The 23,605-nt window shown below is 42.1% G+C and overlaps 1 protein-coding gene across 4 annotated transcripts in view; it reads right to left on the bottom strand.

Annotated features, from left to right (window-relative positions):
- Window positions 1-23,605, bottom strand: part of COL12A1 (collagen type XII alpha 1 chain) — a 264,287-nt gene that overhangs the window by 51,946 nt on the left and 188,736 nt on the right. For all 4 annotated transcript variants that reach the window (XR_012243891.1, XM_073626810.1, XM_073626812.1 and 1 more), the window contains 2 exons: window positions 20,813-20,955; window positions 16,162-16,271 (listed from right to left, as the gene is read on the bottom strand). Coding sequence is in view for 3 of the 4 variants with exons in the window: in XM_073626810.1 (XP_073482911.1) it covers window positions 16,162-16,271; window positions 20,813-20,955 (253 nt within the window). In the remaining variant the exon portion in view is untranslated. The remainder of the gene's footprint in view (window positions 1-16,161; window positions 16,272-20,812; window positions 20,956-23,605) is intronic.

Raw genomic sequence — 23,605 nt, forward strand, 5'->3', positions numbered from 1 at the left:
ATACAGTATCTTACAAAAGTGAGTACACCCCCCACATTTTCATGTGACAATATTGAAGAAATGACACTTTGCTACAATGTAAAGTAGTGAGTGTACAGCTTGTATAACAGTGTACATTTGCTGTCCTCTCAAAATAACTCAACACACAGCCATTAATGTCTAAACCGCTGGCAACAAAAGTGAGTACACCCCTAAGTGAAAATGTCCAAATTGGGCCCAAACTGTCAATATTTTGAGCGGCCACCATTATTTTCCAGCACTGCCTTAACAGTCATGGACAGGTTGCCACTGGAATCCTCTTCCACTCCTCCATGATGACATCACGGAGCTGGTGGATGTTAGAGACCTTGCGCTCCTCCACCATCCATTTGCCCCACAGATGCTCAATAGGGTTTAGGTCTGGTGACATTCTTAGCCAGTCCATCACCTTTACCCTCAGCTTACTTAGCAAGGCAGTGGTCGTCTTGGAGGTGTGTTTGGGGTCATCATGTTGGAATACTGCCCTGCAGCCCAATCTCCGAAGGGAGGGGATCATGCTCTGCTTCAGTATGTCACAGTACATGTTGGCATTCATGGTTCCCTCAATGAACTGTAGCTCCCCAGTGCTGGCAGCACTCATGCAGCCCCAGACCATGACACTCCCACCACTATGCATGACTGTAGGCAAGACACACTTGTCTTTGTACTCCTCACTTGGTTGCTGCCACACACGCTTGACACCATCTGAACCAAATACGTTTATCTTGGTCTCATCAGACCACAGGACATGGTTCTAGTAATTCATATCCTTAGTCTGCTTGTCTTCAGCAAGCTGTTCGCTGGCTTTCCTGTGCATCATCTTTAGAAGAGGATTCCTTCTGGGATGACAGCCATGCAGACCAATTTGTTGCAGTGTGCGGCGTATGGTCTGAGCACTGACAGGCTGACCCCCACCCCTTTAACCCTTTCTGGCAGCACTCATACATCTATTTCCCAAAGACAACATCTGGATATGATGCTGAGCTCAACTTCTTTGGTTGACCATGGCGAGGCCTGTTCTGAGTGGAACCTGTCCTGTTAAACCGCTGTATAGTCTTGGCCACCGTGCTGCAACTCAGTTTCAGGGTCTTGGCAATCTTCTTATAGCCTAGGCCATCTTTATGTAGAGCAACAATTCTTTTTTTCAGATCCTAAGAGAGTTCTTTGCCATGAGGTACCAAGTTGAACTTCCAGTGACCAGTATGAGAGAGTGAGAACGATAACACCAAATTTAACACACCTGCTCCCTATTCACACCTGGGACCTTGTAACACTAATGAGTCACATAACAGCGAGGAGGCAAAATGGCTAATTTGGCCCAATTTGGACATTTTCACTTAGGTGCGTACTCACTTTTGTGACCAACGGTTTAGACAGTAATGGATGTGTGTTGAGTTATTTTGAGGGGACAGAAAATTTACACTGTTATACAAGCTGTACACCCACTACTTTACATTGTAGCAAAGTGTCATTTCTTCAGTGTTGTCACATGAAAAGATAGAATAAAATATTTACAAAATGTGAGGGGTGCACTCACTTTTGTGAGATACTGTATATCTATCTATCTATCTATCTATCTATCTATCTATCTATCTATCTATCTATTTATCTATCTATCTATCTATCTATCTATCTATCTATCTATCTATCTATCTATCTATCTATCTATCTATCTATCTATCTATCTATCTATCTATCTATCTATCTATCTATCTATCTATCTATCTATCTATCTATCTATCTATCTATCTATCGATAGATATCGATAGATAGATAGATAGATAGATAGATAGATAGATAGATAGATAGATAGATAGATAGATAGATAGATAGATAGATAGATAGATAGATAGATAGATAGATAGATAGATATATGCTCTGCTGTCCGCCATTTCTAGTAAATGTTATTTTGCCATTAATTGATTTTGATATGCCTGATTTCAATATATATATAATTAATTGCAGATGTATTAAAATCTCATTAACATAATGTTTTTGCCAAAAAGATTCCTGACCTTTTCTGCTATTTGTTACATGCAAATTGTAATTACTTCCAGCACACTGAACAATTATTGGATTAACTGTCTTAGTGAAAACCTGTTTTGTTTTCACTATTGTTTACCAATCTATTTAATAGCTGTAGGGATAAAATACATTTTATTGTCATTTCCAGATGCCAGCCTTTTTATTCCATTTTTAATGTGCTTGTTATTATCTCAAATCCTATATAAGTTTCTCAGCTCAAATACTTGGGATTTTTGTTAATCATAGCAAAAGACCATCTTAAAGGAAACTGTAAATAAAGAACTTCCCAGGGTTCATTGGGGTTGATTTACTAAAACCGGAGAGTGCAAAATCTGGTGCAGCTCTTCATAGAAACCAAACAGCTTCAGTTTTTTTTCGTCAAAGCTTGAACAAGCTGAAGTTAGGAGCTGATTGGCTACCATGCACTGCTGTACCAGGTTTTACACTCTCCAGTTTTAGTAAATCAGCTCCCTAGTGACATAACTAACTCATGTAAACTGTTTCCTCAGTTACATTATATGAAATATGAATGATTATCTAGTACAATTACTACCACATTACCTACTTGGCAGGCACAAAAAGTAAAACAGATCCCTCTGGGTGATCAATGTACAATTGCAAGGATTTAAAAAAAAAACATTGTTGCAGAGTCCTAACTGTTTCTGCTCTGAAGAAAAAGTTGTTTGTTGTGTGCAGAGTGAATCTGTGAATGGCTTTTTCATTATCAAACAGTTGGTGCATATGCAGTGTACTAATGAGGAAAATTTCAGGGTCAGCATTCCTTTAGAAGTGATTAACCCTTTGTAAGTATCTCACTAAAAAATAAATTTTTGTTGCAGGAGATATCTAAAATCTGAATTGTACCTTTGTACAGACTTCTCAGAAAATCAGTGAGCCAATCATACAACCAGGAAATAACATTTCTGGGGGTGTTCTGCACACCATTGATGTAAAGAATGCCTCCAGGTTGCCAAGATCTATTGAATTTTACAGAAAATTACGGATCGAAAAGGAAAAGTAATTTTTGAATAACATTCAGTAACAATATGGCAGTACAGCAATTGTATATGCTATATTATTATTTTTTTATTTACTATTTTTTTCCCAAGAAAGTGGAGTTAACCTTTAACACTGCAACGCAACAATTTGTCAGTTAATGAATACACTTGTTTTTTATGCTATGCTCAATATATTAAGCTATGTGGTATAGAATTACTTTAAGAATCTTCGTGATAATGCTTTTAATACATTCTAGGATACAGGAGCCAAATGTTTTTTGTTTTTTGTTTAAAAAAAATAATTTTCAGGATTCCTCTAAAATGGATTAGCTGATGGCCTACTACAATTTACAGCATTTTCTCAAGCAGCATTTAGATTTGTACCAGACATTCTCAGAAGCTATAAACAACAGTTTGTGATAACATACAATACATGGCAGAGTCAGCATCATATTCTATCTTTAGTTTTAAACAAAAAATACTTGGCACCATGGCTAAAATAAAAAAGCCATTTTCTTTATTGTACGTGGGTAAATACAGCCTCTGCCCTTTTTGAGAGAAGTCATATTGTAGAGCTGATATTGTAGGCCTCTAATGTGTTCTTCAAAGAAATCCTAGGGGATTGTGTCAGATTTGTGTTACATATAAATTGTTCATCTAAATATATATTCATGCAAGCAGAATTTTCATTGGAATTTTATAAGCCACTGTGACGCCATATATAAAAACACACAATATATGTCATTTAGAAAACTAGAAGTGCCTAGACAATCTCACCAAAACAAAGTGAATGAGGTCTGCTAAATACTGTATTGCTGTTGGAGAGCATATGTGATTTTCTTCCCAAAAAACCACAGGCATATCTTCCAAGAGACTTGGTTATTTAGCACTTTGTCACTCACTCTAAAACAATAAACATTTAGTAGCTAATTTATAAACCTCACCATTTAGGAGAAAAATCAACTGCAATATTGGTGATGTCATCTCTTTAATTCTTAAAATAGCAGCTTCATTTGGCTTCCAAATGGGGTACAAATCCAGGCATATACATCCCATCCTGCTTTCTCACACTTTTGAGAAACTATAGTTCTCATCATACAATTTGAATTGTAGTTAATGGGCATGATTTTGGGTGTTAATGTGGGTGGGTAAATTTACAATGCAAATATTGATCTGGCTGAGCCTGTTTGGCCACCTGAGGACATTCGGCTGTTTCCCTTCCTTCTGCATTGAGATTTGTGACAGACCAGGAAACTCCTGGCCTGTCAGTGATTGTATGAGGTCATAAGAGGCAGGACAGACCAGGAGCCTCCCGGAATGTCAATCAAATGATGCTTTATCAGTGGGCAGTTCAGACCAGGAGTCGAAGACTCCTGGGTCCACCCAATACAGTGAGCAGTGATGTATTTAACATTGTCAAATGCTTGGAAAGAAGTACAGTGGGGCAGAGATAAGACTGGGGGTGTATCATCCATGTGTATCCAAGTGGCGTATCATCCATGTGTGCAGCGTGTGCAGTGAACCCAGGCCCCCAGGGTAGGGGGGCCCACTGTGTCCTGACACACACTGCCCACATGGGGTATATAAAAATGTGTCCATAATATTTCCTTGGGTCCCAAGATTTTAATCAGAGGGGCCCAAGAGGTGGGAGCATTGATGGACTTTTTTCGGCTCTCAGGCGGAGGCAGCCAAAGCTGCATTTTCCGATGCTTCAATTATAATTCTGGCAGCTCAGTGACTTCAGGGGGCGGAGCTTGGTTAATGGTGCCGTGCTGTATACTCGCAGCAGTGTGTAGTGTGACTACTCCCTCCAGCGTGTAGTGTGCCTGAGCTTCAGTTCTCTGTGATCTGTATTTGTCAGCTGGAAACCAGTCTGTGAAGGAAGACTTCCTCTGCTGTGTCCAGTGATTGCAGTGAGCCATTTACTTTATCAGCAGCACTGCTGAATGGGGAAATAAGGAGAGAATGTCTGTGTGCCCATAACTTTACACACACACACACACACACACACACACACACACAAGGAGGAGGAGGGGGGACCGTGAATGTATTTGATCCATAGCCCCCTACTGGCTCCTCCCTGACTGTCTACCCTTTACATCCATGTAGTAAGCTGTAAGGGGCAAGCAGTAGGCTGACACAGAGGGTTTGTGTTGTAGCAGTCAGTGAGCTCTAAGAGAGAAAGTCATACACAGCATGTCCTGCTATACCATCTCTTTAGACTAGAGAGAGCCATGACAGAGTGGAGAAAAGTCTGTATTGGGGTAATTAAGGGGAGAGTAGTCTGTACTGAGAATGGGTGAGGGGGTGACCAATATTTGTTGTATACTGGCCAATGTGTTATCCACCTCTGAGCCAGAGGAGTATCATCACTGGGTGCAACGTATGCATCACACCCATGGATGAGACATGTGTCAGGAACTACAGCTGTGCCTGTCACTAAGTACAGTGGTCCACAACCCCCAGACTGTGGACCAGTACCAGTCCGTGCTGTCAGATGTTGGGCCTCACTGCCCCTGGGAGGAGAGAGGCTGGTTGTTTCCGCTATGTCAGATCCTGTGAGCCAGGTCGCCTCCTGTGAGATCAGCACATCAGCGGTGCATTCGATTCTCATAGCAGGGGAACACTATTGTCATTTGCACATGTGCTGATTGTAGGGTTTCCTCCTTGATAATCTAATGCCTGCTGCCTGCTGATATGGCTGAGTCTGTAGCACTGGGGAGAGGCTGCATAGCCATACATTGAGATGTTTTACTGCAAAGAGAAAACTGCATCTGGTGACAGATGACAAAGGCAAGTGGCACACTGCATCTGGTGGCATGCTACAAGTGGCAAGTGACATGCTGCATCTGGTGGCAGGCGACCATGGCAAGTGGCACACTGGATCTGGTAGCAGGTGACAATGGCAAGTGGCACACCGCATCTGGTATCAGGTGACAATGGCAAGTGGCATGCTGCATCTGGTGGTAGGCTACAGGTAGCAAGTGGCACGCTGCATCTGGTGGCAGATGACAATGGCAAGTGGCACGCTCCATCTGGTGGTAGGCTACGAGTGGCAAGTGGCACATTGCATCTGGTGGCAAGTGACAATGACAAGTGGCATGCTGCATCTAGTGGTAGGCTAGGAGTGGTAAGTGACACACTGCATCTGGTGGTAGGCTACAGGTAGCAAGTAACATGCTGCATCTGGTGGCAGGCGACAATGGAAAATGTGGCACGCTGCATCTGGTAGCAGGTGACAATGGCAAGTGGCACGCTGCATTTGGTGGTAGACCATGGGTGGCAAGTAACACGCTGCATCTGGTGGCAGGCGACAATGGTGAGTGGCATGCTGTATCTGGTATCAGGTGACAATGGCAAGTGACACTCTGCATCTGGTGGCAGGCAACAATGACAAGTGGCACGCTGCATCTGGTAGCAGGTGAAAATGGCAAGTGGGACGCTGCATCTGGTAGCAGGTGACAATGTCAAGTGGCATGCTGCATCTGGTGGTAGGCTATAGGTAGCAAGTGAGACTCTGTATCTGGTGGCAGGTGACAATGGCAAGTGGCACGCTACATCAGGTGGTAGGCTACAAGTGGCAAGTGGCACGTTGCATCTGGTGGTAGGTGAAGTAACATAATTCCTAAAACAAACACACCTGATTTGGTTTCACAACCACATAGCTGGCACCATAGCACTAAACTGTGGTAATACATTGGCAAATATGGCAGTACAGAAGAAAACATTGGCAACGATGACTATACATGAGCAACAAACATGAGTTACATGCTGGCAAGCGAGGGGGTACAGTGGAAATCATGACAACATGTAGAAATCATACTGGGAACTGTGACAATATGCAGACAGCAAAAAAATTCTTGAGTCAAAATGTGGGCAAAAATGTTGCAACTTTGACAATATGTGCCAAAATATGGGTAATTGTGGCAATAAATGGGCAAGTATATTTATAGGTAGTAATGTCAGTACTTGCACAACAGTTATGCAATTATGACAATACATGGGTAATATATTTACAGGCAATACTTGGGCAACAAATGGACAATTGTGAGCAATAAATGTGCAGTCATGCTAAAAGTTATAAACAGTTGTGGTAATATGTTTCCAACAAAGAGGCAATCGTGACATTAAATAGCCAATTAATAGTGAATAGCATCAAATATAGGCAATAAAATGCAGGGGCAATAACTGGAACCCAGTCTGCCTCCTGTTGCCTCCCCTTATATCTACTCCAGGTCTTCAAAAGCAGGCCTTTTTTTCTATCCCATTTTGGTCTCAATACTCAGAAGTAGGTACAACCCAAATAACATTTTGCCCCCTCCCTTTATTATTGGTTCTCTGCTCTGGCCACTGTGTGATGCTGATATGACTGCTCTAGATAGCCAATCGGCAGTCAGGTGGGAGTGAACTCTTACAGAGTAATCTTATTTTTTAGTCATAGAGACCAGGTCAATTTTGGAAAATCTGCAGGCTTCGAAATTTCTGTTTACTTCCTGCCTTTGTAAATTGTCTACCTGGGGCAAGTAGTGGGGGAAAATCTTCCCAATGCGGACAGCAATAAAAAAAACCTGACAGATACTCTTTGTAGTCAGAGTCTTCATTTGGAAATGTGATACCCTAACTATCAAGCCGTGTCCCTTGGCCTAGCTGGTCAGTATGCCTGAAAAGAGGGCATACCCTGAATGTGTGAATAAGAAAAATATACAAAGTGTTTGAGTAAGTATGAAGGTTTGGGCAAAACGGGTGGGTGGGAACCCTGAACGCGAGGCCAACACTGGATCAGCCAGGGGAGGAGGGATATATACGCCTCAGACTCCTCCCGCAAATACAGGCTGGCCTCTGGCCAGCCTTCTAACTTGTTGTCAGGGTCTTCACTTGGAAATGTGATAGCCTAACTATCAAGGCCTGAGGTGTGCCTTGGCCTAGCTGGTCAGTATGCCTGAAAAGAGGGTAAAAAGACACAAATTTAGGTGTGATAAGAAAGCTTGATGAAGGGTAGGTAACAACCCGTCCGGTATAGTAGCATGCGCCCGGATGGCAACAGTATGTGTCTGGTATGTATCCGCTACGACAGGAAGAAAACCACTGTCTCATGTTTTGATAAGAAAGGACCCCCTATTGAAACCTGCGAAGCTGCCCAAAACCCAAATACATGTCCCGTGAATGATTGGATTAAGCCTGATGCCTGAGAACCCAGACATGGGAACGAACTGCTCGTAATGAGAGGATACGCGGAGGGAAAGGGAGCAAGGCTAGCCCGAGGAGCCCCTGTGGAATAATGACTTAGAATATTGAACACTTCAAAAACGGACACCAGTTAAGTAGTCCTGTGAAATCCCACGAACCCCTGGCCTACCTATACTTGGTATGGGGAAGTGAGAGGGTAAGCTGCAAAAAATGGATGAACTGGCAGGAGTTGCAGGGGTCTGGAGTGCTGGATATCTGATGGAAGTGTTTGGTGGAATTGGCAGATAAGGCCAATTTGCTATGGCACTATGCATAATTAAACATGGAGAAACCATACCAGACACACTGAAACTGGCCCCACATTATTTAAGAAGGTCATGCTTCTGCTTGTAACCTGACAACCGCGTCGAAGTCCTAAACAGGGGAAGAAGGGCTAGACTCCATCCTGAGGAATAATTCTCGTGGCATGATTCAGCATACCAAAGTGCCTGTAAACCCCCCTTGTTGAAACAGGCTGGGGATTGTACGAAAAACGCATGGTCTGACATACCTGCGTAGTTCCCCAGGCAACCTCGCAATCAAGAGATTGGAGCCAAGAGGGGACCCCAGGAAAAGAATGATATATGGCCCGGACCTACCACTTGTGGGCCGTCAAGAGGATGTTGGCTCAGCACACACCCTGGGAGGGACTGCAGAATCTGGGCGGTAACCAGGGTCTCCATGCAACAGGAAATCAATTAAATTAATTGAACCCCTGACCCCCCTGCAGGAACCCAAGATCCAATGAAGTGCTGGTGAAAGGTTTTTGAAGCAAGAACTGCTTTCGACCCAAGGGTAACCCAATGGTGAATCGACATATGCACCATAATCTTGCCCTCCCAACGGCAGGTCTGATGGAAGTGGCTTTAAGCATTGGTGATATCAGCTTGGAAAGCTAATACACCCCCCCAACCATAACAAGTGCTGAAGCATGAAACCCCTGAATGAGTAATACGATGAAAATGTTTCTGCAGGAAACGAGGGCAGCCAAAAGTAACAAACAATATCGGAAACTTGCCATTGGACACCCCGGTGGGCCGACCGTCCACCTACCGAATGAAGATGAAAAACCAGACCAAGCGCCTCTTGGAAATTACTGCTTCCAGTATCTTGATCGGCAAGAAAAGTATGACTGTCTGCTGAAACCAAGACACTACACATGAAACACTCTGAAGAGATGGGGTCTACCAATGGTAACAGGTCGTGGACAGCATATTAGCCCACATCAATCTGCGTTAAAGAATGATGCCTGGAACATGTTCCACGCTGGTAGATGAGAAGCTGGGACAGAATTGGAAACAATCCGAAACGTGCCGCCCTCCCAGTTGTGGCTGGGAGAGAAAACCCCCCCATGGCAAACTCCGCTATGTGCTGAAGTATGGACCAACTCCTGAATGATGGAGTGCTACCATGCTCTGAAGCCCCACATGGGGTTGAAGGGATGAACGTGAATTAGTTGCTTCCGAACTGTGCGGCATGGCCAAACCAAAGAAACACAGAGTGGAGAAAGTGATAACATACAACCAGTCATGAGAACACCATCCCTCTGTGCCTACCTGATTATGAGGATGTAAGCAGTAATGACAAGACCACAGTGCGTGAATGACCTGATGACGCCCCCCCAGTGTATGTAGCAAGTGAGCCCGAGAAACCTGCAGCCCAGAGACAGGTAATTAAACTGAACACTCAGGGCTAGTGTACCCACAGACTGTGGTGGGTAGTCGTACAGGTGTAATGAAATGAAACGTGCATCGTATGACGTATGTTATACGGGCAAGGAGATTGTGGTCAGCAATCATGTAAAAAACAAAACCACAGCCCATATGGATCTGTAGACGTGACAGATCCTGAGATGTGAGCATTAGCTAACTAAACCTAGGTATACAAAGAAACCTGCATGAAAGGTACGATGAGACATGGAAACAAACAAAGATGAAACGGCTATTGGTGTATGCCGTAACTGCATGACACTGACAGAACATGCTATGACATGACCCCTATGACAGAAAAACACTATGACAGAAACACGCTATGACAGAAACACGCTATGACAGAACTGCTGTGACTGGAACCCGCTATGACTGGAACCGTTGTGACTGCACCCTGTATGACTGCACCTGCTGTGACTACACTCGCTATGAGAAAACACGCTATGAGAGCACTATTGTGACTGAACATGCTATGACTGAACACGCTGTGACTGACCATGCTGAGATGGCACCCTCTGTGACTGAACATGCTGTGATGAAACATGATATGACAGAAACACGCTACGACAGAACACAATATGACAGCACACGCTGTGATAGCACTGTTGTGACTGAACCTGCTACGACCGAAAACGCTATGACTGAACACACTGTGACTGAACACGTTGAGACTGAAACACGCTATGAACTGAACACGCCATGAACTGGACACGCTATGAACTGAACACGCTATGGACTGAACACGTTATGGACTGAACGCACTATGGACTGAACATGTTAAGACTAACACCCACTATGACAGCAGCCGCTGTGACTAACATGCTATAACTGAACACGCTATGAACTAAACACGCTATGACAGAACATGTTACGACAGAACATGCTACGACAGAAAAACGCTATGTCAGCAACTGCTATAACTGAACACGCCATGACTGAACACGCTGTGACTGAACATGTTGAGACTGAAACACGCTATGACAGCAACTGCTATGACTAACCATGCTAAGACTGAACAAGTAAAGACAGAACACGCTGATGACAGAAACCCTGAAACAACCATGGAAGTGGAGCTACCACACCAAACAGCCCCCCCTTTCTCAGTACTTGTCCTCAGTGACCCTCCCCCCGGAAGCTTGCAGGGAGAGATGAAGCGAACTAAAGTTGGACTAGAGCAAGGGTTCTGAAACTGGGGTGACAATACCGCTTATGGATATTGGTTCCAAATGATGAGGGGTATAGGATGGATCTCTGAACGATTAAATAGAAATTGAAAAGGCATTCTCCACTGTGCTGTGAGCAGACCCCCCTGCCCGTACATGCCAGAACTAAAATGCTAACCAATGCTGCCCCGCCTGCGAGGAGAGAGTGGGCGGTGAGCGGTCCCCACCCATGATGCCCGGTGTGAGTCCCAGGAGAATGAGCAGGCAGGTGGGTGGGTGGGCGATGATGCTAGCATGAGCACTGGGAGGAGTGAGCGAGTGGTCAGCCCCCCCATGATGCCCGGCGATGAAAATGTAATGTGCGTACAGCATTGCATGACCGCACAACAGCCACCCGAACTGCGACAGCGCGAAACTTGGCCTGGGCAGGAAGGGGGCAAAATATCAAAGTTCCATAAAAGTATCTAATTTGCAATAGTTAATGATGCACAATGTCTCAGTAAGGGGTTTACATCTCCTGGAAACTAAGGCCATTTGTAGTGAGTAGAAGGAAACTACGGCCATTATAGTGAGTAGAAGGCATTGTGGGTTGCTGCCAGGAAAGGCACACAGCATCCACATCCGATTTAGATTCCCACACACATTCCCAAGAGAAAAGGAGGTGATTACACCAATGTCCTTCCTGTCCAGTGAGTAATATGGCACAAAAAATGCGTAATAACAAAGCATCCCAGTAGTAAAAGCTAATACACAGCTAGGGCCCTGCTCTCTTCCTACCCAGCAACACAATCTGCTGCGTCGCTCCGCTGATGTACCAACCCAACACGACTCTCGTAAACATCAGCACGTTCCTCCTCAGCAGCGTGCTGCACCCTGGTCCTTGTAGTTTCTCTCCAAGGCTGCAGCGCTCCAAACGCTGCCCGGGGGAACTACGAGTCCCATAAACCATCTTACTGCTCCACACGATACAGACGGCTGGCACCCTACACCAACCAGCTAGTTGCGTACCAGCAACTTCACACACCACCTGATTGGTTGCCCCGACATTTGGTGCACGCCCCCTCCCCTCACCTCGTGCTTTGTCCAGCCGCTACCGCTTTGTGTGGTATGGGCGGGCACAGCCCTAGCACCCGTACTGGCCTAGGTAGGCGCTCCCTAAAGAGCCTGAAGGAAAATAAAAAGGAAGTGCCAAATAAAGAAACCCTAATGACAGCAGGTTCCTCCCTGTTTAAACCGCAAACTTAGCACGAGGCCAACAAGCCAGAAGTGCACAACTGACGAGCGGCAACCATGAACACGAGGCCAACACTGGATCAACCAGGGGAGGAGGGATATATACCCCTCAGACTTCCCCCACAAATACAGGCTGGCCTCCGGCCAGCCTTCTACCTTACTTTTCCTATTCTGTCCAAGATCTAAAACACCTTTTAGCTAGACTTTTCCTTTGTTTAGTTTGATGTTTACTGCCCATGTATTTGCATCCAAATAATAATAATAATATAAAGAATCTTTAATGCATGTGTTGTTAAAACAGTGAGGGGGGAATCAAATCCTGTAAAAAAAATTTAATTTTTTTTTAGCTATTCTGATGAGATGCCAAAGTGGAATATCTCATTTCTTTAGAAACCATGACGACAGACTATACAACTGGAGTTACAGACACCTAAATTAATGGGCAAAAAACTTAAAACGTGACAATAACTACTGTTTATTCATGCAAACCACATAAAAGTCCACAGAAGAGAAGGGAAGGAAAATGTGAATGTTCCTATGAAGCAGCTGACTACTGCTACCACAAGACATTAAGTGAAATCCTTGGCTTCCAGAGAACTTTAACAATCAAGTCTGTTTGCCTTTTAAAGAAACTCACATGTCAAGTATTAGAGTAAAGCCAAACCTTTCCCAGCAGCAAGTGACATCCCAAGTTCAGCAGCTAAAAAGCAGAAAGCTGCAAAAATCCACTACTAATGCCAAAATGCTTCCTGCGGGCCAAGTTTAAACTCATTATCTTTCTCCTGGAAGACTAAAAATCGATATGAAAACAATTAGAGGAATATGTACTGTGTCATAATGTCAAAATTCTTAATTTACAGAACCAACAAGAGGAGCTGTTCAGTGAAAAAATAAAGAAAGGTCAACAGAAGCAAACACCATTTTACAGCTGCAACTTTATCTCTAGCACATGAAAAAAAATATGTTGGAAGGTTGTCTTTTGCTATTTGTTAACACTGCTCCAAAACAGACATGCAAAATTTCTGGACTTGTTTCCAACTGCAGTCCCAGAAACTATTTTTGTAGGCTTTAGATCACTGTATATGGATTTTACAACAGTCAAGGTCCCAGAAAAACACCATCATTAAAAAAAGTTGAGGACCCCTTTTGCTGAGAATATATATATTTATAGGTTTAAACAGAAGGAACAGAACTGTAAATGAAAATAACCCAAAAATAATAATACTCTACATGCTTCATTAAGCATATCACTTCAAGCATGACTTCACTGAACCAATCCTCCCTTTAAAAAGTGTGTATGTATTATGACAGGCCGAGACCATGCCACTGTGAAAATTGAGATTAATATGACGCAGGATTTGCATTAAGGGTTAACGCAAGGTTCCGGATTATTACTTCTGAAAGAAGAAAGCTGTGTTTTTGGTTTTCTCCGATGTCTGTAGTTCTGGATTGGAACTTTCAATCCTGTGTCCAGATTTTACCAGGCGCCTGCAGCTTGTCTGAGTACACAGGTGTGCAGGGTCAATATATACTTAAGCCTGAGGATAGCTCTGAGCTCCCAGTTTGGAGGCAGCTCCCTGTGTGGGAGACAGAAGGTCTTGCCCAGGGGCCAGAGGAGCCCCAGCCAGCAGCTAAGAGACAGGAGGTTTCACCCAGGGGTCAGAGGTGCCTCAGCCAGCAGCCAGGAGGTCAGGTCTGCTCCTATCGGGGCGTTAGGAGATCCCCTCTCCTCCCCTCTCCAGAGACTAGGCTTGGGTCATGCAGCAGGGCGAGCCCACTAACCATAACAGAGCCAGGTGGACCAGTAATTCTGGGTGCTGCCAATAAGGGAGCCAAGGGGCTCTGTATTTTTGTTTGTTTTTCGTATTGATGTGGAAGAACTGGACAACTGATGTGTATGTGAACTTTCTGTTTTATGTAAAAAAAAGTAATCTATCATAAAGTGTTACTAAACCCAGTAATATGAAAATAGTTACCCCCCCCCCCCCCCCACAGTGCCCGCAGCTTATAAATCTTCTTTTTACATTAAAATATTGCCACTATATACCTTTTTGGCTGATCTGTATACTACGGTTACATGATAAACTGCACAGTTTCTCCAGTGCTAAGTGTTCAGGTAGGAGGAGATTTTCACTTCAGCCTGTTTATGCGCCCACATGTGTGATTTCAATATCATGTGACCTGGATAGCTCTGAGAACAAGTACATGTTCTCTCCACAATAAAAGACACAATTGAGCGTGTGCAGGTCGGCTACCCTGCCTGTGTTATCTGGCCTTCCCCAGATAGACAGTGCAGGGAGGGGAGGATCTTTGCACACAGGATAAAATAGCCTTTTTACACAATGCAGAGGATTAACCCCTTAATTTCCACAGTGAGTATAACAAGCATACTATGGTGCATATACAGACTGATTTTACTGTTGTGGGTTTAGTAATACTTTAAATGCAGTTTTGACTGGTGCAATTTATTGCAAAAGAACCTGCCACGTGAGTTTAATCCTCTCAATACCACAGTATATACTGTATATGTGTGAATTAGCCCTTGCCACACTCGCTGCATTTTAAGAGGAGCATTTTTCATAAATACTTATTTTTTGTCAAAAAAAAAGTCCAGTTATGATGTGCAGGGAATACTATATTTTTGTTATCTGTGGGCCAGCAAGTTCTATAGTATTATAGTAAAAGTATTAGCAGATCCTTTGGGGTCCTAGTGAGCACATGGTATTACGTGTTTGTAAGCCAGTATCTTTTACAATAAAACTCTGACAAGAAGACAGCTATGTTTATCCAGGGATTACTTTTTCTAACTTCTAAGATATTGTTAGTTCCAGGAGATTTATTATCTAAAGGAAACGTATGTCATTTTGTTATAATGTACCCTACATATTTTATACAGTGTATAATGCAAATCACTCATTCTTTCCAAATCCCTCTGATTAACTATTGATCTTTCCAATTTATCTGTCTTACACAGGGTACAAAATTCTTATTACCACTACCATTACAGTTCTGTTTGATCTTTCTCCAACATTATGGAATGTAGGTAAGCAGAGTTAAGATTGTCCTTTTAACTTTAGGAGTGTTTAGCTAGTCCTCATAGCTGAATTTTTACTGCTTCCAGCAGTTACTGGTCAAGAATAGCCAGAATGTTTTACAATAACAAAATATAAGATTTTATATTTTGACATCAAGGTAATTGAACTGCTCTCAACAACACATTTTCAAGAAGGTCAGACATCAGAATAGAATAAGACATTTCTGTAGATAACAGCCAAACTCCTGCTAACCAAGGAAGAAGTTTGGACCACCACAGATAGTAACACAGCTGTTATTATGCTTACTGGTTAATTTATTACAAATTTGTAATAGATTCTTTTTAAGTCTACACAAGGGAGAAAACAAACAAATATGTGAAATGAAACTAATTCCAGAAAACTGTGAAGTAAACTATGAAGTAATATGTGCATTCTAAATAATAGAAAATAGTTTGGTGACTGAATAAAAAGTGAGTTTTTGCAGTTTTAGACCTTTCTCTATAGCAAAATAAAATAGTTTCTTTTAGACAGAAGGCCTTTTCCCATCTACTGTTACATCTCTCAGTTGGGAACAACACCATCCACTCAGATATAGGACTGCAACTGCAAAAGGACACCTCTCTTTGCTGACATATCTCCAGCAGGGGTCTATTTTTCACTAAAGAGAAAAGCAATTTGGTATTATGGTCCATTGATTTAATAAACAATTGGTTTTATTAACCACTTTAACACATATCTTCTGTAAATTAAATACCTTGTGGAAGCTTCCGTAGAAGAGTTTCTTGATTTCATCACCATCAAAGGTTACACTCTGAATCTCTCCCGATGCTCCTTTGTTGAAGAAAGTAAGAACTTTCTTTGGTACTAGAAAAAAAGTAAGATTGTAACTTAAAGAAATGTACCATGATAGTCCTTTAAAGTAAAAATATTATAGTGAAAGAAGAGATCTTTACAGGAAATCGATATTGAGAGATGTGTGGAGTTGTCAGTGCTGGAAATAGCAGCCTGGCTATTCCTAGCCTCAATACTTTTCTCTTCACTGGCCAAACACAAGCATGCAAATCAAATATCAGAATTTATAATTCGCATGCTTGTTTTAGCGAAATGACTCAGAAAAACCACAAGCCACTAGAAGAGCATTACAGCCCAAAACCTAGTATTTTCAGAAGTAGAGTTACACAATGAGAGATCTGTACTTCCTCAGTACAGGTATACATTAAAATCTATTGGAGGGATTCTTGACGACCCACAAACAAACATATGTGATAGAAAATAACATAACCAATAGCCAGCATGAATTTATGAATGATACTGTAGATGTTGTCAAAGAAATCTATGTTCTTATTATGAGGAAGTAAATAAGAAAACCCAGGCAAAAAGGTAGAGAAGAGTGTAAGGTTGTAAGTGTTCATACTTTGCAAAGCCCCAAAAAAATTATTCTTTCAGACACGAGTGTTCTGGGCAGAGGGTGAGTAAGCAGGCCAACTTCTGGTGCTAGCATTTAGACCTCAAAAACTTAAATCATGCAATGAGAGATTTTACTAGTACTTTGCAAACAGACACAAATTATATTCCCTCTGCATTTACTCTTTTATCAAACACTATACTCCTCCTCTGCAAAATTTACCCTTTCCCAACTCCACAACTTTCTTCAGCAGACTCATTTGTCACAGTTGTCAGAAGACACGCAGCTAGCTCTATATGCACCTTTGACACTTAAAGAACTCAAAACTACTTTATGTCTTTCCCTAAGTCCAAAACCTTGGGAAGATGGTACTCCCAAGGTTTACAAACAAACTAAAACTGTCTTCCTCATTTATTGGCCACTCTGAATGGGTGTTAAGCTCCCGCCCTGATTCCATGTATGAAGCTATTGTGGTTTTGCTGCCAGACCATTTGTGGACTCATACCGCCCAATCTCATTGTTGACAACAGATTTTAAAATCCTGGCAAAGGTTTTAGCCCTATGCTTAATGTGATCATTACATTAAGCACCCAGATCAAACCAGTTTTTTGCCTCTAAAGTTGAGGGTGCATAATATTCAGTGTGTTTTCCTCAATATTTAGGTTCCCACTGATTATGCTGGCAATAGAGCCCTTTGGGCATTAGGCATTGTAAAGGCCTTGGAGAGTGTTGAGTGGGCATACTTATGGGCAACTCTCCCCAAGTTTGAATTTGGCCCTGTATTTCTTCAGTGGGTTCAACTTCTCTTAGCTACAACAAGGGCCAGAATTAGAATAAACCCATCCCTTTCTCCTCTTTGCTTTATATAGAGGAGCAAAACAGGACTACCCACTGTCATCATTGCTATTGTGATCGCCATTGAATCACTTGCAGCCTGGATTAGACAGAAGTAAGGATGAGCCGAACACCCCCCCCAGTTCAGTTCGCACCAGAACTTGCAAACAGGCTAAAAATTTGGACGAGCACATGAACACCGTTAAAATCTATGGGACACGAACATGAAAAATCAAAAGTGATCATTTTAAAGGCTTATATGCAAGTTATTGCCACAAAAAAAGTGTTTGGGGACCTGGGTCCTGCCCCATAGGACATGTGTCAATGTAAAAAAAGTTTTAGAAATGGACGTTTTTTTGAGAGCAGTGATTTTAATATTGCTTAAAGTGAAAAAATTAAAATTAAATATTCCTTTAAATATCATGCCTGGGGGTTGTCTATAGTATGCCTGTAAAGTTTTCCCGTGTTTAGAACAGTACCACAGCAAAATGACATTTCTAAAGGAAAAAACTAATTTAAAACTGATTACAGTTGTAATGAATTGTCGGGTCTCAGCAATATGGATAAAACTCACTGAAAAAAACGGCATTGGGTCCCCAAAACTAAAGTTTAAAAAAAAAATTACGTGGGGGGTCCCCACAAAATCCATACCAGGCCCTTCAGGTCTGGTATGGATTTTAAGGGGAATCCTGGGCCAAAATTTTTTCAAAAATGGCATGGGGTCCCCCCAAAATCCATACCAGACCCTTATCTGAGCATGCAACCTGGCAGGCCACAGGAAAAGAGGTGGGGATGAGAGAGCGCCCCCCCCGAACCATACCAGGCCACATGCCCTCAACATGGAGTGTGCTTTGGGGTCCCCAAAGCACCTTGTCCCCATGTTGATGGGGACAAGGGCCTCATCCCCACAACCCTTGCCCAGTGGTTGTGGGGGTCTGCAGGCGGGGGGCTTATTGGAATCTGGAAGCCCCCTTTAACAAGGGGACCCCCAGATCCTGCCCCCCATGTGAATTGGTAGGGGTACATTGTACCCCCACCAATTCATTTAAAAAGTGTTAAAAAAAAGACAGGAGACACTTTGGGACAAGTCCTTTATTAAAAAATAAAAAAATAAAAATGTCCCGCTATGTAAATCCATCTTTGCTGACAGCACCCAACGGACCGAAAAAAGAAAAAAAAGCAACAACTCTGCCTACATGGGAGGTGTCCCACACATTGCAGGCTTCCTGCTTCAACAGCTGTTATATAGCTGAGGACGGGGCCAACTGGTGATGTAAATGGGTAACCCCGCCCCCCTCTGATGCCACGTGACGTTAGAGGAAGGTGGGGTCACCCGTTTAAGTCACCGAGTGGCCCCGCTGTCAGCTATATAACATCTGTCATCGAGAAGAAGCGTCACGCTGCAGGAGCCTCCCTTGCAGGTGGAGCTGTTGCATTTTTTTGTTTTTTTTTCTTTTTTCAGTTCGTCGGGTGGCGTGAGAAGGATCTACATCGCGGGAATTTTCTTTTTTTTTTAATAAAGGACTTATCCCAAAGTGTCTCCTGTCTTTTTTACTAATTTTGACATTTTTTTGTGAATTGGCAAGGGTACAATGTACCTGTTACGAATTCACATGGGGCAGGATCTAGCCCCCTTGTTAAAGGAAGCTTCCAGATTCTGATAAGCCCCCCACCTGCAGACCCCCACAAACACTGGGCAAGGGTTATGGGGATGAGGCCCTTGTCCCCATCACCATGGGGACAAGGTGCTTTGGGGACCCCAAAGCACCCCCCATTTTGAGGGCATGTGGCCTGGTATGGTTCAGGAGGGGGGGGCGCTCTCTCATTCCCCCTCTTTTCCTGCCAGGTTGCGTGCTCAGATAAGGGTCTGGCATGGATTTTGGGGGGACCTCTACGCCATTTTTTTATTTTGGCGCAGGGTTCCCCTTAAAATCCATACCAGACCTGAAGGGTCTGGTATGGATTTCAGGGGGACCCCAACGCCATTTTTTTTTCAGTTTGGTGCAGGGTTCCCCTTAATATGCATACCAGACCTGAAGGGCCTGGTATGGATTTTGGGGGGACCCCCACACAATTTTTTTTTACAATTTTGGTTCGGGGTTCCCCTTAATATTCATACCAGACCCGACGATTCATTATAGCCGCGATCAGTTTTAAATGGCTTTTTTTTAGAAATTTCATTTTGCTGTGGTGTTGTTTTAAACACAGGAAAGTTGCGCCACTTTACATGCATACTATAGACACGCCCCAGGCATGATATTTAAAGGAATATTTCATTTTTATTGTTTCACTTTAAGCATTATTAAAATCACTGCTCCCGAAAAAACTGCCGTTTTTAAAACTTTTTTTTTTGCATTGATACATGTCTCCTGGGGTAGGACCCGGGTCCCCAAACACTTTTTATTTCAATAACTTGCATATAAGCCTTTAAAATGAGCACTTTTGGTTTTTCATTAGTGTCCCATAGACTTTAATGGTGTTCCACGGCTTTTCGAATTTGCCGCAAACACCACATAATGTTCGCTGTTCGGCAAACACCCAATGTTCAACTTATGTTCGACTCGAACATCTGGCTCATCCCTAGACAGAAGCCTAGTATGGTGGGGTTAAATCAGGGCTTACTGGGGAAGATAGCATTGTATGCCAACGACGCCCTGTTATTCCTAACCGATACTTAATATGAGTCAGTCACCCAATATCTGTTAATGCCCTGTTCTTTCACAGTACTGTTGCATTATAATACTTCTGCTATTATGACTCCCCATGTAACTGTAATGGTTGCTCTTTGTTTGCTACATGCCTACAGGCACCTTAAAAGATGAAAATAAAATCTAATAAAAAAAAAAAAAAAGTTGTACACCAAGGTTCAGAGTTGGTACCATTACTTTTTTATGCACTTATTTAATCTGTATATGTCCATTGTGGGGCCTTTCAGAATAAATGCCAATGAACTTCAATGCATATATACAGTGTATTAATGTGAAAAGTAGTAATCAATGTTAAAAACATAGCACAGGTGTGGTATGGTAAAAATTTAAGAATGTTCATAATTTTTTTTATCTTATTTAACATAGTAGCTTAAGAAAACAACTGTTATGCTGATCTGATCGACTAGAAATACAGTGTAAGAATAAAAAAATCTTTCATAAAAAATAGGGAGGCTTACCATCCAGGGTCACTCCAGTTTGAGGCTTATAACCCTTGTCCGTAACCTGCCATATAGAAAAAGGTTCATTGGGGGTCTCGGGGAGCAGGCGGAACAACAAGATGATTGTGTAAGAATGTGGCAGACCTTCAGGATGCAGTTCTCTGTAGACAAATTAAAAATGTATTAAATTATGTCTTTATAATTACTCAGCTGATACTTTGAAAAGCAATTTTTTGCAGTGTCTCTATAAATTATTTAATGCTAACAATCCAGTTTCTTCTTGTGATTGTTTGGGACCAGCTGCATTTTTTTTTTTCAAAAAAGTTACAGGTAGAATGTTTTTAACCACTTAAGCCCCGGACCATTTGGCTGCCCAAAGACCAGAGCACTTTTTGCGATTCGGCACTGCGTCGCTTTAACTGACAATTACGTTATGCGACATGGCTCCAAAACAAAATTGAAGTCCTTTTTTCCTTACAAATAGAGCTTTCTTTTGGTGGTATTTGATCACCTCTGCGGTTTTTATTTTTTTGCACTAGAAACAAAAAAATAGCGACAATTTTGAGAAAAACGCATTATTTTTTACTTTTTGCTGTAATAAATATCCCCAAAAAATATATAAAAAAACATTTTTGACCTCAGTTTAGGCCGATACGTATTCTTCTACATATTTTTGATTAAAAAAAATCGCAATGAGCGTTTATTGATTGGTTTGCACAAAAGTTATAGCATCTACAAAATAGGGGATCGTTTTATGGCATTTTTTATCAATATTTTTTTTTCCTAGTAATGGTGGCGATCTGCAATTTTTATCATGACTGCGACATTATGACAGACAGATCGGACACTTTTGGCATGATTTTGGGACCATTCACATTTATACAGCAATCAGTGCAATTAAAAATACATTGATTACTGTGTAAATGTGACTGGCAGTGAAGAGGTTAACCACTAGGTGGCGCTGTAGGAGCAAAGTGTGTTCTAGGGAGTGATTCTAACTGTGGGGGGAGGGCCTATGTGTGACACGACACTGATCACCGCTCCCGATTACAGGGAGCGGTGATCAGTGTCCTGTCACTAGGCAGAATGGGGAAATGCTTGTTTACATCAACATTTCCCCGTTCTTCCTCTCCGTGAGACGAGCACAGGTAGCCCCGCGGACATCGAGTCTGCAGAACCTGCGATCACACTTATGGAGGTCGCAGCGGACGTGCGCACACCCGCAAACCGCTTCTTAAAGGGCAATGTACAGGTACGTTAATCTACCTGTACGTGCCCTTCTGCCAGCGTATATCGGCGTGAGCCAGTTGGCAAGCGGTTGAACAATGGTGTAAAATCACAAATACAAAGCAAATCTCTCAGAATAAAAATTATAAAAAAAACTTTATTGAGCCAGCAGTTTTATTTTATTGAATATTTTAGGCACAGGTTTACTGAAGCAGCACAGAGAGAAATGATATTGTGTAAGGCACAAAAAAATATAACAACCAAATAGATTTCAGTCTACAGGTGTAATATGGTATCAGCGAAAGGTGAAATTTGGTTAGTTGGTATGATTAACTGCATAGTGCAGTGCTAAATAAACCAACATTTTTAAGGGTTGGGCGCATGTTCAATATATAACATTTGAAGATTTAGTGGGATGTTGCATACAGTTTTTTTCTAGTGATATTAACCCCAAAACCAAAAACAAAAACCAAAAATGTCCAAATCAGATGTAATGGTTGCACCAGTTTTCTTTTCTTTGGCTTTTTCCCCTCTGTTTTCACCTGGTGATCTGGCCAGTAACCCAACTCATGCTTATAATCAGTTCCAACAAAAGTTTTTTTTTCCTGTTGGGATAAAGGCTTTACATGAATAAGAAAAACTGATCATTTTAATCACCCCTGTCAGTGGTAAGTGGTCTGTCTCATCCATGTAAACTGATACATTCTGCTGGAGAGCTTTTGCTTCTGAAAACAACAGACTTACTGACTGGATCAGATGAAAATAGAAGAAAAAAGCTTAAAAAAGTTAATTAATATGGCCATCACATCTAAGCAATAGTAAGTTCCAATATAATAAATGTTTTCTTTTGGGTTTAATACTGCTGTCAGTTTGAAAAATTATTGGCAAACAGACCACTCATCTTATGAAATTTCACAGACAATAATATTCAGATACTGTGTGATACTAATGAATGTTGGTATACGTGCTATACTCGTTTATTATGCTGTCACGCTGATAGACATTATTGAACAAATGCACCAGAATCAATTTGTTTTCATTTTGGTTACGAAGGACTAGAGCTTCTGTAAAGCTGTGGGGAAGCAGAATTACTTTTTTTGCATTTAGTCATTGCAATGGGCCACATTTAGTCCTTGCCTGGGGTTTAGATGTGGTTTGTAGCTGCAGTACTGAATATCTGCAAGCAGATATATGGATATACAGTATCTCACAAAAGTGAGTATACACTTCACATTTTTGTAAACATTTTATTCTTCTTATTCTGATAGGGATGAGCCGAACAGGAAAAAAGTTTGTTCGAACACGTGAACACCGTTAAAGTCTATGGGACACGAACATGAATAATCAAAAGTGCTAATTTTAAAGGCTAATATGCAAGTTATTGTCATAAAAAGTGTTTGGGGACCCGGGTCCTGCCCCAGGGGACATGGATCAATGCAAAAAAAAGTTTTAAAAACGGCCGTTTTTTCAGGAGCAGTGATTTTAATAATGCTTAAAGTCAAACAATAAAAGTGTAATATCCCTTTAAATTTCGTACCTGGGGGGTGTCTATAGTATGCCTGTAAAGGGGCGCATGTTTCCTGT

The sequence above is a fragment of the Aquarana catesbeiana genome, linkage group LG04, assembly GCF_042186555.1.
Source record: "Aquarana catesbeiana isolate 2022-GZ linkage group LG04, ASM4218655v1, whole genome shotgun sequence".
NCBI lineage: Eukaryota > Metazoa > Chordata > Amphibia > Anura > Ranidae > Aquarana > Aquarana catesbeiana.